At 39.1% G+C, this 16327-nt stretch overlaps 1 protein-coding gene across 3 annotated transcripts in view; it reads right to left on the bottom strand.

Annotated features, from left to right (window-relative positions):
* LAMA2 (laminin subunit alpha 2) overlaps positions 2112 to 16327 on the bottom strand; it is a 677281-nt gene continuing 663065 nt past the window's right edge. For all 3 annotated transcript variants that reach the window (XM_005684731.3, XM_005684732.3, XM_018053196.1), the window contains 7 exons: positions 14321 to 14433; positions 13594 to 13783; positions 11380 to 11535; positions 9775 to 9928; positions 7261 to 7391; positions 4417 to 4639; positions 2112 to 2487 (listed from right to left, as the gene is read on the bottom strand). In XM_005684731.3, the coding sequence (XP_005684788.2) occupies positions 2330 to 2487; positions 4417 to 4639; positions 7261 to 7391; positions 9775 to 9928; positions 11380 to 11535; positions 13594 to 13783; positions 14321 to 14433 (1125 nt within the window). In that variant the 3' untranslated portion in view covers positions 2112 to 2329. The remainder of the gene's footprint in view (positions 2488 to 4416; positions 4640 to 7260; positions 7392 to 9774; positions 9929 to 11379; positions 11536 to 13593; positions 13784 to 14320; positions 14434 to 16327) is intronic.

Raw genomic sequence — 16327 nt, 5'->3', positions numbered from 1 at the left:
AGCTTTAGCATCATTCCTTCCAAAAGAATTCCAGGGCTGAGCTCCTTCAGAATGGACTGGTTGGATCTCCTTGCAGTCCAAGGGACTCTCAAGAGTCTTCTCCAACACCACAGTTCAAAAGCATCAATTCTTTGGCACTCAGCCTCCTTCACAGTCCAGCTCTCTCACATCCATACATGACCACAGGAAAAAACAAACATAGCTTTGACTAGGCGGACCTTAGTTGGCAAATGGTAATGTCTCTGCTTTTGAATATGCTATCTAGGTTGGTCATAACTTTTCTTCCAAGGAGTAAGCATCTTTTAATTTCATGGCTTCAATCACCATCTTCAGTGATTTTGGAGCCCCCAAAAATAAAGTCTGACACTGTTTCCACCGTTTCCCCATCTATTTCCCATGAAGCGATGGGACCGGATGTCATGATCTTCGTTTTCTGAATGTTGAGCTTTAAGCCAACTTTTTCACTCTCCACTTTCACTTTCATCAAGAGGCTTTTTAGTTCCTCTTCACTTTTGTTGGCATAGTTGATAACTTTTTCTCTTTAGAACAGTGGTTTTCAATCCTGATGGCACTTCAGAATTGCCTGAGAAGCTTCTGAAAAATCCTCATGCTCAAGGCTATCAGAATCACTAGACCAGGTATCAATTCTCTGAAAGCGTGACTGGTAATTCCAAAATAGAGCTAGGGCTGAGAATTGCTCTAGAATGAAGTTGTGTGGACAAATTGTGTCAAGCAGCCAGCGAATGATGAAATGCTAAGAGTGTGTTAGTCATTTTCTTGATTAGAAACAGCACCTCGCTTTCCCCAGTGGATAACATTGTCAAAGAGGATTATTCTTCCTTTGCTAAAATTACCACTGTGTGGAAAACCTATTCTTTTAAATGTTCAGCATTATTAGACTACAACTATTTTCATTGGTGGCTCAGAGGGTAAAGAGTCTACCTACAATGCCGGAGACCTGAGTTTGATCCCTGGGTCAGGAAGATACCCTGGAGAAGGAAAACAGCAACCCACTCCAGTATTCTTGCCTGGAAAATCCCATGGACAGAGGAGCCTGGCAGGCTACAGTCCATAGGGTTGCAAAGAGTCAGACACGACTGAGCAATTTCATCTCTGTTTCTATTGAAGATGGCAAATGAAATATTTCCTTAAGTTGAGGAGTAAAATCTAGGCCTGTCTTCTCATAGATCCCTTTGAAGATGATTGAAATAGTAAAAAAAAAAGTACACAGAAATTTTTGTAGGAAATGAATTTGTGAGGTCAAATTGCAACTCAAAAAAGACTCAATGATGTATGCCTTTTAAGTGTCTGGTTTATTGTTTCCTCATAAGTAAAATGCATTTCCCATTATTCCTCTGTAATTGTATAGATGGTGATAATCACTGGAAACCTAAAGAGCCGAGAGCCTCAATACTGTAGGATCAAATGTGTGCTTAATTGTCATTCTGGAGCTTGGTTCTGGTGTCTCCCCAAAGCCTATAAATCATCATCAAACAAGAAAATCAAGTAATTAAGCTTTCTGGCCTGAATCTGATCTATACTCTCTACCTTCAGCATAAAATGGTATTCATTCATATGGCTAGTAAAACTCTCTAATAATGAACCTGGATCAGGGAAATTATTTGCTAATGCTTTTACAAACATAGGTAGTAGGGAGCTGATCCCCTCCCAATCACACATGCCAAATCCACTGCTGTTTTTAGTGACTTTTACAGAAAGCTAAAGCTGACATATGTGGGAAAAGGATGATAAAGGTATTAATTTGTTGTTGTTGTTCACTTGCTATGTTGTGTCCAGCTCTTTGTAACCCCATGGACTGTAGCCCACCAGGCTCCTCTGTCCATGGATTTCCCAGACAAGAATACTGGAGTGGGTTGCCATTTATTTCTCCAGGGTATCTTCCCTGCATAAGGATTGAACCCAGGTCTCCTGCATTGGCAGGTGGATTCTTTACCACTGAGCCACCAGGGACATTCAAAATAGAATTTAAAAAAATCATTGTCTTCACAAATTACATCGGAGATCTTCTTGAGATGACTCCAGGGCATGTTGCAAATACAGCAAGTTATGATCAGTTGCCTTTTATCCTCAAAATCACACAAAACAAGCAATTATTTAGAATGCAATAAATGGTTTAATAGTTATGAACTTAACAGAAAGAACTTGAATTAAAATTCAGTCTGGGATCTGAATTAGCACCACTGGAATATAGAAAGCATTCAATATGCATGCACAAATTAGTTTTGATAGCATATGTAAGTAAAATGTATTTGCTTTACTTGATAATGGTTGTTTTGGAGGACGCTTCTTGGAGTTGAACTTATCTGTATTAGTTGGCTGGGCATGATACAGGTTGAACGCCCCTTAGTTCCAGGGCCTTGGCAAAATTCACCTCCAGTGGCTTTCCTGTGCCTTTGGTAAGCTTCAGGGATCGGATACAACCTCGGAAAGGAATGTTTGTTGTCAGGCCAAACTGGTTGAGGCCATCTGAAAATGAAGCAGAGAGAACTCAGTTTTGAAATGCAGCTACTATGATAAGAGTGGAGTTTCCCAGGTGGCACTAGTGGTAAAGAACCTGCCTGCCAATGCAGGAGACATAAAAGACTTGGGTTCAATCCCTGGGTCAGGAAGATCCCCTGGAAGAGGGCATGACAACCCACTCCAGTATTTATCTGGAGAAGTCCATGGACAGAGGAGCCTGGTGGGCTACAGTCCATGGGGTCACAAAGAGTAGGACATAACTAAAGTGACTTAGCACATATTAAGAGCATATATAAGTCAGCTGTTAGCTTAAGGTGCAATGAGAATGTTTGTTATGTGGTTTTGTTCTTAGCTTTGCTAACAGTTAAACTGGTAGAGAAACATTAACTTTTTTTATAGCTATGTATTATGAAATACAGTGTGTTTGCTCAGTCTTGTCCAGTTCTTTGAGACCCCATGGACTATAGCCCGTCAGGCTCCTCTGTCTGTGGAATTTTTCCAGAACACTAGAGTGGGTTGCCGTTTCCTCCTCCAGGGGATAGTCCCAATCTAGGGATAGAACTCATGGCAGGAGGGTTCTTTACCACTAGCGCCACCTGGGAAGCCCTTGAAATATGGGAACATCTACAATTAATGATGCATTTGAAGACATCAAACAAAAAATTTGATTTTGAAGGAAGAAGTTTACAGGAGTGACTTAAAATTATTAAATTTTATTTAATGAACTAAAGTAACTGATGAAAGAGTTTAAATATTGAATTAGGATGTGGACTTTTAATAGTGACTTTATTATTTCTATTATAAAAATAAATCCCCAAAGGTTAAGTTGGGTTATGAGTGCACACAAAATCTTTCTCTTATTAAGGAGACAGTCCCTTTTAGCAGGCCTTCTAGGTGCTAACTAAAATCCCATAGACTGTAAATGAAGTATATTATCTCTTTCATAATACTGTGGAGTTTATCCTTACTGAATCAGAAGGAGATATTTCCTTTCTTCCCCTTCAAAATATAAATTATTATATTTTTTGGTGGCACCACACAACATATGGGATCTTAGTTCCCCAAGTGGGCAGGGATCAAACTGGTGCCCTCTGTAACGCAAGTATGGAGTCCTAACCACTGAACTGCCAGAGAAGTCCCAGAAGGTGATATCTTCAAAAAGCCAGGAGCAACTTTGGAAAGAGGAGCTCAGAATTGGTCCCCATGACTGACTTCTATATCTTTCCCTTCATCAACTGCTGCTGAATATACATTTTGGCTGGTTTGTTAAGGAGAGGAGCTCTATATAAAGGGACAAAGTTTCCTCTTGCCAAAATACTGAAAGACCATTCCAGGAGTCTGTGTTATTACAGTATTTTATTAAGAGGCTCTTGGCTTATTTCTCATCCAGTTGAGCACTCTTGTTTATGGGCACTTTAGGTAACTCTGGTTCAAATGTTATATTTAATGTGCTGGAGAGGTAGTTTCGAATGCAGATTTATTGCTTGGGTTTCTTTGTAATATAAACTCTATAATAGCCTAAGGGGGAAATTAGCTATGTTTAACCCAATGATTTCCAGAACTTAAGGAAATAAGTTCCATAACATTTTATGATTCCTCTGGTATATTAATTTTTAAAAAATCAGAACACTGTTTCTGGCCCTGATTGCTGTTAAATGTCTCATACTGTTCATAGGCCAAATTCATTTCCTCTAGCCTCCACTTCCCACAAATGAAAGTTTGGAGGCTATCATGAGAAGTCCAGTCCCATGTGGTTTATATAAGGAAAATGCTCATTTTACATGCTGGAAATGTCAGATAAGGTGTTATTTATTGGAGCAGATTCTAAAGTTGGGATGCAACCTAAGTACACATTCTTGGACATACTTATAGAATATAAATGTGTTCAAAATGAAATAGAGCAAAGAAATTCTTGCTAGGGTAGGCAACACTTACTGGGGAACCCGCCAACAAACACAGGGTCATTTGTATCAGCAGATGTAGATGCTTGATTTGGGCTCTGGGCTTCCACCTGGTTCCCATCGACTGTCAGCTCGATGCGGTGTTTGATCTTGTTGGCCGTGACTTTATGCCACTGTCCATCACACAAATGCCCTGGGATCTCAGCACCATACATGGCTGTGAATCGACCGGCGCCATTGTCCACATGAAACATGAGCTAGAAAGTAGGACATTGAACAGTCACAGATGGTGTCATTAGAAGGGTATCATGGTGATTCACAAAGTAAAAAATGATCTCTAGGAAAGTCATTAGCTGCAATAGTTTGACATCAATGTAACTCAGGCATATTTAAAAAAAAACTGACAAATTAAAATACAAATTTAATGACCAGGAGTCACAAATTATGCTGTTTGCTTGTGGATATTGTTGGGAGCAATAGACAAGATGTGTGAAGCAGATAATAACTCAGCTTTCTGAAAATGTGAAATACGATTTGAGGCCAGGTAATAAAAAAGACATGGTATACATAAGGGAAAATCCTACTACAGATCTCTTTAGAGGGTGGGTGTTCTTAGGAAGATGATTTATAAATTAATTTGAAAGGATTTTTTAAAAAGATTTTCATATTTTAATTGTATATTTTTTCCTTCACAGAATCTATTTTATATACAGGATTGAGAGTTACATAAATTACATTTTGGAGCAAGATCCATGTTGTAGGTACCAAAGACTTTGAGCCAGAAGGCCAGTTAAATTCCTAACAATTAAGAACTTAGACTGGAGTTCTTGTCTAAATGAGAAAAATCTGTTTTTAGTAACATGGAATGGTCCCTGAAACTTGAGAGGACAGAATTCTTTTGAAGCTGATGTAGAAAAGAAACATAACTGAAACATTAAAAACAGTCAATTTGGCAAAACATTTGACAAGGTAAAAGAAAAAGAACAAGGGCTTTAAAAACAAGATTAAAAGTGCAAGTAAATAAAAAGTTTGTCAACTATACAGTGATGTAGATATCAGTTAAGATTTTACTATATTCAGTGGAATGTGTAGTAATGGAATTCTGCATACAGAAAGAGCTTGGTGAGAAGTCCACGTGGATTATGATGGAACCTGATACCCTGACGAGCTGAAGGGAACCAAGGTTCTATGATAAGCAGGTGAAGAAGTGAGACTTACTCCAACAAGATGCAGTGAAACTGTGTTTTGAAAATCTGGCAAAACTATTACGTGTTGGTTATTTCCCCCCGTTTAGTCTCTGTGCTCCTGCATGTTTCTGTTCTACTGCCTTTGAGGATGGTTTGAAGACTGAGAGGAAGGAGGGAAGAGGCAAAGGGAAGCATATTTCAGATAAAGATGTGTTTTTTCTTCTTGGGAAGTGATAGCACCCTACGAGTGGAAATGTGACCATAGATGAAGTATGATTCCTGTTGAGGAATCAAATAGGAAACTTGTGAAATTTCTCACTTTGCCTTCCTCTTTTCACCTAAGCGCTACAGCACAAAGTACATGTAAACCTGTCATATCACTGCAGGTTGCTGGTCATAGGCAGGCAGGGAAAGAAAAGGTATTTAGAATTAGATTATCCATGGTGAGCAAACTGACACAAACTGTGGAAACTCCTAAAAGACAGGAATACTATACCATCTTACCTGCCTCCTGAGTGTTTCACTGACTAAGCTAAAACCTTTGACTATGTGGATCATAAGAAATTATGGAAAACTGTTAAAGAGATGGGAATACCAGACCATCTTACTTGTCTCCAGAGAAACCTGTATGCGGGTCAAGAATCAGTTAGAAACTTGTATGGAACAACTGACTGGTTCTAGATTAAGAAAGGAATATGACAAGGCTGTTTATTGTCACCCTATTTAACTTATACGCAGAACACCTCATGAGAAATGCCAGGCTGGGTGAGTTACACGCTGGAATCAAGATTGCCCGGAGAAATTTCAACAACCCCAGATATGCAGATGATACCATGCTAATGGCAGAAAGGAAAGAGGAATTAAAGAGCCTCTTGATGGTGAAGAAGAGTGGAAAAGCTGGCTTAAAACTAAGTATTTAAAAAAAATCAACTAAGATCATGGCATCTGGTCCCATCACTTCATGGCAAATAAAAGGGGAAAAGGTGGAAGCAGTGACAGATTTCCTCTTCTTGGCAGGAAAGCTATGACAAACCTAGACAGTGTGTTAAAAAGCCAAGACATCACTTTGCTGACAAAGGTCTGTATAGTCAAGGCTATGGTCTTTCCAGTAGTCATGTATGAAGGTGAGAGCTGGACCATAAAGAAGGCAGAGCACCAAAGAACTGATGCTTTTGAATTGTGGTGTTGGAGAAGACTCCTGAGAGTCCCTTGGACAGCAAGGAGATCAAACCGGTCAATCTTATAGGAAATCAACTCTGAATATTCATTGGAAGGACTGATGCTGAAGCTCCAATACTTTGGCCACCTGATGCAAGTAGCTCAGGAAAAGACCCTGATGCTGGGAAAGACTACAGGCGGAAGGAGAGCAGGGTGACAGAGGATGAGATGGTTGTGACAGCATCACCAATGCAATGGACATGAACTTGAACAAACTCTGAGAGATTGTGAGGGACGGGGAATCCTGGTGTGCTGCAGTCCATGGGGTCATGAAGACACAACTTTGTGACTGAACAACCACAACACAGAATAAGTATGTTGAAAATATAGAACACTTGAGATAATCCAGAAGAATGAAAAGAATAAAATTAGCCTTCTCTCAACAAAGAACAGAGCAATGCTTTAAAACAAAGCTTTCTACTTGTAAACAACAATACCACGAAGAGGCAGAAATATGCAGATGTGATGCTCACCTTTTCATTAATCATTTCAATACCCATTCCATCCATTTTTTGGCTGCTGATTCCCAGAAGAACTCCAGTGGTTCTAGTGGTGCGGAATTCAAATTCTACAAGAAGGTCCAATCCCACTTTGAATCCATCAACTGTAAAATGAAGATTTTAAAAAAATGTTGTGTATTCGAGTTTAGGAATTGTTAATTCAAATTTGTACAGTGCATTGGTCTTACTAGCTTTCCATTCATGTGTTAGACAACTATAAGTTCTAGACTTCCACATGGCCGACACCTCACCCTTGTTTTCTTGGCTGCTTTCCTTCCTAGACTATAAATTCTGTGAAGGCAAGGACTTTGTCTATAATGCTCACTGTTTTATTCCTATGCTTAAAGTATCTGGCACAGAGTGGAGGTTTAATATGCATTTGTTTAATCAGTGAATGAATATGCACTCAGATTGACTCAGAAAATCTCAGAGCCAGGTGTGACTGATAGAAGTCTTGCTATTGGATGAAATCAAGCATTTCAATGGTTTTTCACTAAAGTTTTACTACAGCACTCTAAATGGTTCCACAATGATCTGAAAAGGCTCAAATACCCCCAAACATTTTATTTATAAAGAAAGCAATTGCAATTTTGAAGGAGAAGATTCTGGGACATAAATAGGCTTTTCTAGTTTATCAAGTTAAGCCATTTCTCTATAATTTTCCATATTTGATTCATTGGTTTATTTCATCTTTTAGCAAGTATTTAAGACATGCTTCTTAGAAACAAAGTGATTCATTAAGATCAGGCTAGACTATATCACCTGCATGAAATATTAGGGAAAAACTCATGAAATTTTTTTCCAGGTCTCATGTTTATTAAGCAAAAAATAAAGGCTATGTGTAACCGCAGCTATCTTCAATGAAGGGAGGCACCTGTTATACGAAATACTTTTTTTTTCCCTACTGAGAAACTTGATGGATTTGTATGAATAAAAGTGGATTAAGAACAGATTTTGAGAATAAAAGGTAGAAGAAGCTGAATTGTCCTAAAAAACAGAGTAATTTTGTTTCTGTTCTAGAAAAGAAGAAATAAGGAAAAGAGTAGAGTGACTTGAAGTAGTTCAGCAGAGGACAGGAGGAGTGAAGAAGCCATGAACCCCCAGATATTGGCAACTGGAGAGCTTTTAAGGACAAAGATGTCAAGGGTTTAAATTGTATGTTTTTCAGTGACGTAACCTCCTCTGACCACCCAAGTCTTACACAGCTTGTATTACACTATGTGTTGAGGTGATGGCAGGAGTTATTAGAAACTAGGAATGTGGCAAATTTTCCAGTCCAGTCTGATCTGGAACCCAAAGAGCCCACACAAGATGGCAAGTCAATCTGTGGATGTTAACTGCAGAGTCTGAAGCTGAATCTAATCTGACCAAGCTAACACCAGATATCTGAATTTGCAGAAAACTTGAGAAAAGCTTTGAGCTTTCACAGAACATGGAACTTGGGGTTTAGCATAACCTCCAACATTTCAATATTTAACTCATCCTGCGTTTCTCTGTTTTCTGCTCTGCAGAGGGGAAGTTTCCCACTTATTGGAGATCTCTGCTCTTCTATCTCCAACCTTTGCATGTATCTTCAATTCATCTTTTAAACCCAACCTCAAATGTCAATTCCTCCATAAAACCTTTCCTGATTTTCCCAACCCAACTAAATCATTTTTTAAAATATCCCCAGAACCTTGCTTGTATGTCTTCTACAGTTTCTAGTTATTTTGTTTTTTTTTTTTACTTGTTTTCTTATGATTTCTGAGCATGAAGAATCTTAATCATATATTCTTGAAAGAAGAAATGACATCTTAATTACTTCTGTTCCCATGTTCACTGCTACATATTATGTACTCTTTTTTTCCTAACGAACAAATGCATGTTCCTATGGTAACTATAGGACTGAATGTATCTCAAAGTATGTTAATATCAGATTTTTCAGTTATTATGTACAAGTTATTTCATATTTTTCTTTCCAAATTGTATATTCACTGACAATGACCCAAATCTGGACTAGAAATGTTCACTGGAAAGAGGGAGATACTAAAAAAAGGGAAAGGTTTCTTTCCCTGTGTGTAAGGGGAGAACAAGAAATGGAACCATGCAAGGAACTGAAGAGAGAAAGAAAGAAAAATACTATCTCATCTCCAGAAAGAAAGGCAGATGGGGAAAACTGAAAAGTAAATACATTATACAATAGAAACGTATGACCCTTCTTGTAAAATTACTTTTTTTTTTTTTTTGGTACTACTGATTTCCAGGGAAGGAGACAGAATAAACTCTCCAAATAGCCTTTTACTTTATTTCTTCTGTTAGTTTTTGTTAGAATCAGATGCATTAATCTTTAAGAGGCATTTTAAAAAATTACTCCTACAAGGTTTTATTTCTGGTTTAAATAAAGGATGCTAGTTTAGGAACCCAGGGACTTTTATCTTCCCACACAAATCAGAAGTCAATATTTGCACCTAGTTAATATTCAACAGGAAGGAGATGGAAGCACCTCACCTGCTTTGGCAAAACCTGTTCCATCAAAATATGTCCCTTTCTGAGCATTTGCAAAACATGTTCCAACTCGGTAGCTGGAGGTTGGCTGTTCAAGATCGGCAGGCGCTTCCACCATGTGAAGATTTCTAATGCAGCCATCAATGCTATAGGTCACCTAAACGTTCAGGTCAGAAGAAACACATACCAGGTTTTAGCAGAAATTTGCCTTTATGTGGAATATAATCACTGGTAGGGTGCTCTCTGTTAGAAATCATCAGCTGATTGACCTAAGGCATCCTCCAGACTCCCCGGATCAGGCCTGTCACCCAAGGCTTCAGGGCATGACTGCAGAGAATCCCGCATCCTGCTTCTCAACTAAGCTGCATCTAGCTGGGGGATATGACTGTTTTGATATTCTAAAAGACTGCACACTATATCCTTAGTGGGACCCCTGGTTTGATAAAGGTCTGGGCCCCCTCTGGATACTGTAACTTGTAATTAGTATCTTTCTATTTCATGTTTCGAGTGACAGTTTATTAACCTTAGTATATATACATTTTTTTCCATAGTCTGTTCAAATTCTACTTGAAAATATAATTAGGTTTGGATCAGTGCTTCTTCCTTATGAAAATCTAATAAAAGCAGTCTACACTTTCCTAAGAAAATGCACATATACACGAAACTTGAAAGTTTGCATGAAACGTTCAAAGTTTAGGGGCTCTAGAAATAAATCAGTCATACTCTGCTTCATTATAGTTCATCTGGGTTAAGGGAGGCAAGTTAACCACTCTTGCCACTCTCATTCAGAAGAGTGTTCAGAAAATCTCATTTTGATTAGCCTGGGTATCATAGCCAGTAGCTTTGAAAGGAAAGGAATACTGATCATCCACAAGGGGGGTTAAACACTGAGAACTATAACTGTCATGAGCAACTGTCTTTGATGAAGAACAACCACACGTCATCACATGTTCTAATCTAAGCAAAGAAATGAACCGCACGTGTGCGTAGTGCATTTTTAAAAAATACGAATCCCTTTTTTAAAGAAAAGAATGCTTTCCAAAGCAAACCAGGACACATGGTCTGACAAAAAATTATTGTGAATATTGATTTACAAAACCGAGAACTTTAAATTCTGAACCCAGTATTGGACAAGATAGATACAGCATCTCTCAGTATTTGCTAAATCTCTATTCCTGAAAGAGTACCATCAATATTATCATTATCGTCTTTTTTGTTGTCTTAGTACCTTCTAGACACTTGGTATTCTTTTGAGCACTTTTAATATACTACCTCATTTAATCTTTCCAGCGACCTTGTTTGTTTGGTATTATTATAATACTATTTTACATAAAAGGGGACTTTGTCAAAGAAAAATTAAGCAACTTGCTCAAGAGCACCCAGTTGCTTAAACAGTTAAGCACATAATCAAACTGAGGGAGTCTGGCTCCAGGGTCCACACTGTTTTTTAATATTGTCTCTGATAGATCTATCTAGAAAAATTGTCACTTCTCAGGAAAGATGACTTTCTATTCATCTATAATTGGGTCAATGTGACCTAATAATTCAAAATACATTCATGACTCAGGCATCTATTTAGGCAACAAAGGAAACAAATTTGACACTTACTGGACCGATTCTTCGAGTAGTGTAGTTAATGGGTAGCCCACCAACATATAGCATTCCCACAACATCCAGAATATCAGCTTTCTTAGGACTGACGGTTCTGTTGGAGGCATCATCTACATAAATAGTTCCCTCTTGCTTAACTCGCATAATCTTAATCTACCAAAAGAAGAGGAGTCATTCATTTCAATCACAGATAATTTCAGATATGCAGAGTATGACATAAAAACTTTCAGGATATTCCTTAGGAAAAAATGAAGTAATTTACTGAATGCCTAATATGTGCTAAACCCATAATAATAAGTGAAATTAAGAATATCTCAAAGTCTGTGTTTTCCATTAGTACCATCTCCAAAAGAGTACACGGTCTTTCTGGGTGAGTTTTAGATTGAAGACTCTTCCACAGTTGCTGGGTGAACATATGCATCAAAAGGTATGCTTGTTGTAAGGAAACCTGCCAGTGGAGAGCCCTGTCAAGAATTAAGTGGGCTGCAAAATTCATGTCCAGTTTCAAAAGTGCATTAGTTTGATTGAGCAAACTGGTCTCCCCAGCACAATTTCAGATACGCTACATCCCTCTGCTTAATAGGCACTTCTCGTGCAGAATTGGAGGAAGGGCAGTGTGTCCAAGTTGCACTGATGTTTCTGCAGCAGCTGATTAGTGCAAAGTCAGGAGAAAGATGGAAAGCTGACTGGGGCTGAAATTATAGCAGTGGAGTGACTTATCTTCTGGGGCAGAGTGAAGCAAATGGTGTGAAGACTAGCTTGAGCATAAAATCCCTGAGTCTGAATTTAGGAAAAGGAGTATGTAACTTTGTGAAACGCTGGAGGACAACAATGGTTTAAAAACAAATCTACATCAGGATTAGAGTAATTGGAGACCTTATTTTACACTTATCTATGCTGGCTTTGGAAATGATTTTTTTTTAAACCCTCAAGGATAAAACCCCTCCTTCATTTGGCTACTTAGAGTATTTAAACTATCTTTCCTAATCCCAGCCTAATTGTGGCCTGACAATATGTCTCTTTCTCAAGTATCATATTTATTATTCTATTAGCTGGAGATTAGAATAAACTGTAATAGAGCTCCTACATAAAATATTTGCTAGTCATAAGCTCCCTAGAAAATGTCTTATTTCTAGATAACAAATTAGTTGACTTTGAGTTTATATCATTTTTTCCAGGTTCCTTAGCCTTCTATATGATATGACAAGTTCAAGTATGTTAATATGTAAATTCCAATAGCTAATAATATCTTACTCTAAAAATTTAATTGGTCGACCTAGGGAAGCTTTACTTAATAGGCTACAACAGGTGCAGAGACAAATTCTGAGTTTCGTTTTAATCAGGCAGTATATTATCTACTTGCAGTCATGCCAAAGAGGACAGTAAGCTGGCAAATGAGCCTTCTGTGCCCATAACAGTACCAGCTTCTGGGTGTAAGGCCAACATTTAAAAAGTTGTTCCAAATGACTGTTGGTGGAAATGATACCCTAGAGGACTTTAAACACGGTGTAGCAGATTCTCAGACTCAGCGTGCTCAGACCTGTAGGGGGTGGGAGAGTGGGAGAAGGGAGCTTTAAGGCCCATTTTGGTGTTGCCAGCTTTTGACTTGGTCAAATATTATTTCATAAAAGAGAGGCCATTTTAGCCCCTTAAAAATGGAAAAATAGAATTTCAGAATAAATATTATTCCTTTACATTGAATACATAGAGCTTCATGATCAACACATTCCATTGTCCCATAATAATACTTGCATGCATGCCTGCTCAGTTCTGTCTGACTCTTTGTGACCCCATGTACTATAGCCCACCAGGCTCCTCTGTCCATGGAATTTTCCAGGCAAGAATACTGGATTGGGTTGCCATTTCCTTCTCTAAGTGTTAATACTTAGCATCTTGGGAATGTCTTCAATTGCCTGGCCCTAGTGTGTGGAATAGATGTTTGGGAACCACAGCTGTATAGCAATGATGGAATCTTGTGGTACCATGATGGGGCATGCAAGTGTTCAACTATAAACCTATCCAGGTCTGACCCCATTTTCCTAGATTGGGCAGTTGTATATGGCGCTTGCTTTATTTTTAGCCCCTGCCACATTTCAGTACCCCCAGAGTCAGTGTCTGCACTGGCGAAACAGTATTGGGACCAGGGGAATTCTGATGGTTGCCCCCCAGTAACCCCGTTGTAAGGCACTGCTGACATCCTGGGACTATTACCTTGTGCCACTGGCCATCATTGATTTTGGTGGGGATCATAGTGCTGGTGTCACCACTTCCCAAGTCATAACTGAAGTAGGGCAATCCATTTTTCAGCTGAACTGTAGCAAAATCAGCGTGGTTGATCCGGGCCATGTAGAAGAGCAAGCCTGATTCAGCTTCAGTTCGCACTTCGAATTCAATGGTGAGACTGTGAAATAAAAGTATGCAAAATAAAACAGGAATAAGAGCGTTGTTACTCTAGCATAGGATGGCATCGGATCATGGTGCCTTTTCATAAAGGATGCACACATACTTAGTCACTCAGTCCTATCCAACTCTTTGCAACTCCATGGACTGTAGTCCACCAGGCTCCTCTATCTACGGAATTCTCCAGGCAAGAATACTGGAGTGGGTAGCCATTCCCTTCTCCAGGGGGTTTTCCCAATTCAGGGATCAAACCCTGGTCTCCTGCATTGCAGGCAGATTCTTTACCAGCTGAGCCACCAGGGAAGCCATTTCATAAAACATAGCAAAACCTTTCGAGAGGTGAGGATTTCCAGGTCTGCTGAGTTTCTAAACTGGGCTTCTCGGGCTCAGATAAATAGATTTCTATTCTTTACTGTACTCAGTGAATTAAAAAATCTCACCTCGTATATTAATAAATCTAGTTAATTAAACTTGAGTAAACAAATGCTTAGTACTTCCATTTATCAGTTCTTATCTAATATCTCAGAATAAATCATACCGGTTTTTAACTTTGGTGTCATCGAATGCAATTGCAATGTGACTATTTCTTGAAAGCCCAAACTGTTTGCTCCCTATCAGGAGAGCTGGTTCTGATTCTGCTGCACAAGGACCCTGTAAAATACCAAGGAGAGAAGAAGCAGAGATTACAGACTCCACTCTTTAAAATGTATGTAATGCTGCTGTCTAATGGTTTCTTATATTTCAGTTTCATGTTCTCACATAATCTCACTTAAGTTTTGAGAAATAAAAGCGGTCTCTGATTCATCTCTGTAATCTACTGCATAGGAGGTACTTACTATTAAATGTTCCATAAATGTGAATCCATTTTCTTATACTGTACCCTTGAGTTGCCAAAGGCATGTGCTCAAAAATATGCATTGATTAATTCATGTTTCCACCATCCTTTAAAGTGTTAGTCGCTCAGTTGTGTCCAACTCTTTGTGACCCCATGGATTGTAGCCTGCCAGGCTACTCTGTCCATGGAATTCACGGAATTATCTAGGCAAGAATATCGGAGTGGGTTGCCATTTCTTTCTCCTTTAAGGAAAACTATTATTTATACTTCTGAGAAAACTGGAATTCCCTTCTCACTTCTACTTCACTTATGAAGAGTTATCTGCTTAGAAGATTGAACAGGGAAAGTGACAAGCTAGCTGCTGCTGGGTTATGAGTGGAAAAATATGTTCTTTCTTCCCCTCCCTGTTTCTGTCTCCCACTGTCTTACTTTTTCTTGAAAATTATCAGTGCTAGAAGATTTCTGTGAATTTAGACTTTCAAGTTGGTGTTTCTCAACTTGCAAGTCAGCCATTCAGTCCCTTAGCCTGTTGCTAGGCAACCCAGCACAGTTTTTAATGTAACCTACCATATACCATTTCAACTGCCACTGTTCAAAGATCAGCTTCCTAGGGTGCTTACAAGGGAGATCTCGCTGCAGGGCTAGCTTCAGAGGCAGGCTACCTGTGCAGTCACAGAGCTTAATGCCCTGCTGTCACCATCTTGAAATTCTTAATAATTTTTGAACAAGGTGCCTAGCATTTTCATCTGGCTCTGGGCTCTGTCAATTATATAGCTGGACCTGGCTGGGTGGACCTTACTTGGCTACAGTAACCCTCAGCTCAATAGATAATCAAGGCTTCTCAAGTTACCAAAGCCATCTTCCCCTGGTCTCTATTTTCACAAAATAATTCCAAGTACAAGCTGCTTAAGAAGTCTTTTAGAACATGAAGTACACAAGAAAATAAATAACCCGCATGCTCTCAAGAGCACATTTGTTTTTAAAGATCTACACTTAATAGCACTGGACGGGCCACTGCCCCAGTGCATGCTGAGTCAGCAGAGAGTCTCAAACAGCCCAAGGTGGGCTCTGGATACAGAAAGCTCTTCCCAGAGACTGTACCTTGGAGATGAGTCATCAGTGCACAGGAAATTTTTCCTTGATGAGGAAAAGCCTTGTCCTCTTTTTTCTCTTGAGCTTAGTCAAATGGAGCACTCTGCTACAGCAGGTAAAAGGCTTTAAGTGTTTTGAAATGCTGTAAAATTGGCCTTTATGGAAGTATTTCCCCGACCTAGCTTCCCAGGAGATGGTCAGTTACAAAGAACAGACTGTGGCTAAAATTCACACAGATATGCAAAAACTCAGCGGGCAGAACAGAAAAATGCTATCTATTCATGCAGCTGACTGGGCCTCTCTTGGAACCAACACATGGCACCTTTCTTATTACACTGCCTGCAAAAAAGAGCCCATATGGAAAGATCTTGGTAGCTTAATGTCTCAGCCTTCAATGATGCTCTTAATAGAACTGGATCATTTATCAGCCTCTCAATATTTTCTGTAGAGACGACTATCACAACGTACGTAAGTAGCCTGCACTCCTCCTCAGAAATCTTGAAGAGAATCTGACCTGCTGGGAGTCCATCAAGGGGCAGAATTTAGCTAAAGCATCTCTAAACCCTCAGCTCTGAAAACTGAGGTCTTGAAAAGGTCACTTTATGTGGAGGAATTAGG

Source organism: Capra hircus, chromosome 9 (assembly GCF_001704415.2).
Source record: "Capra hircus breed San Clemente chromosome 9, ASM170441v1, whole genome shotgun sequence".
Classification (NCBI taxonomy): domain Eukaryota; kingdom Metazoa; phylum Chordata; class Mammalia; order Artiodactyla; family Bovidae; genus Capra; species Capra hircus.
Note: the sequence above shows the minus strand (reverse complement) of the source record. Positions and strands in the feature narration are given on the sequence as shown.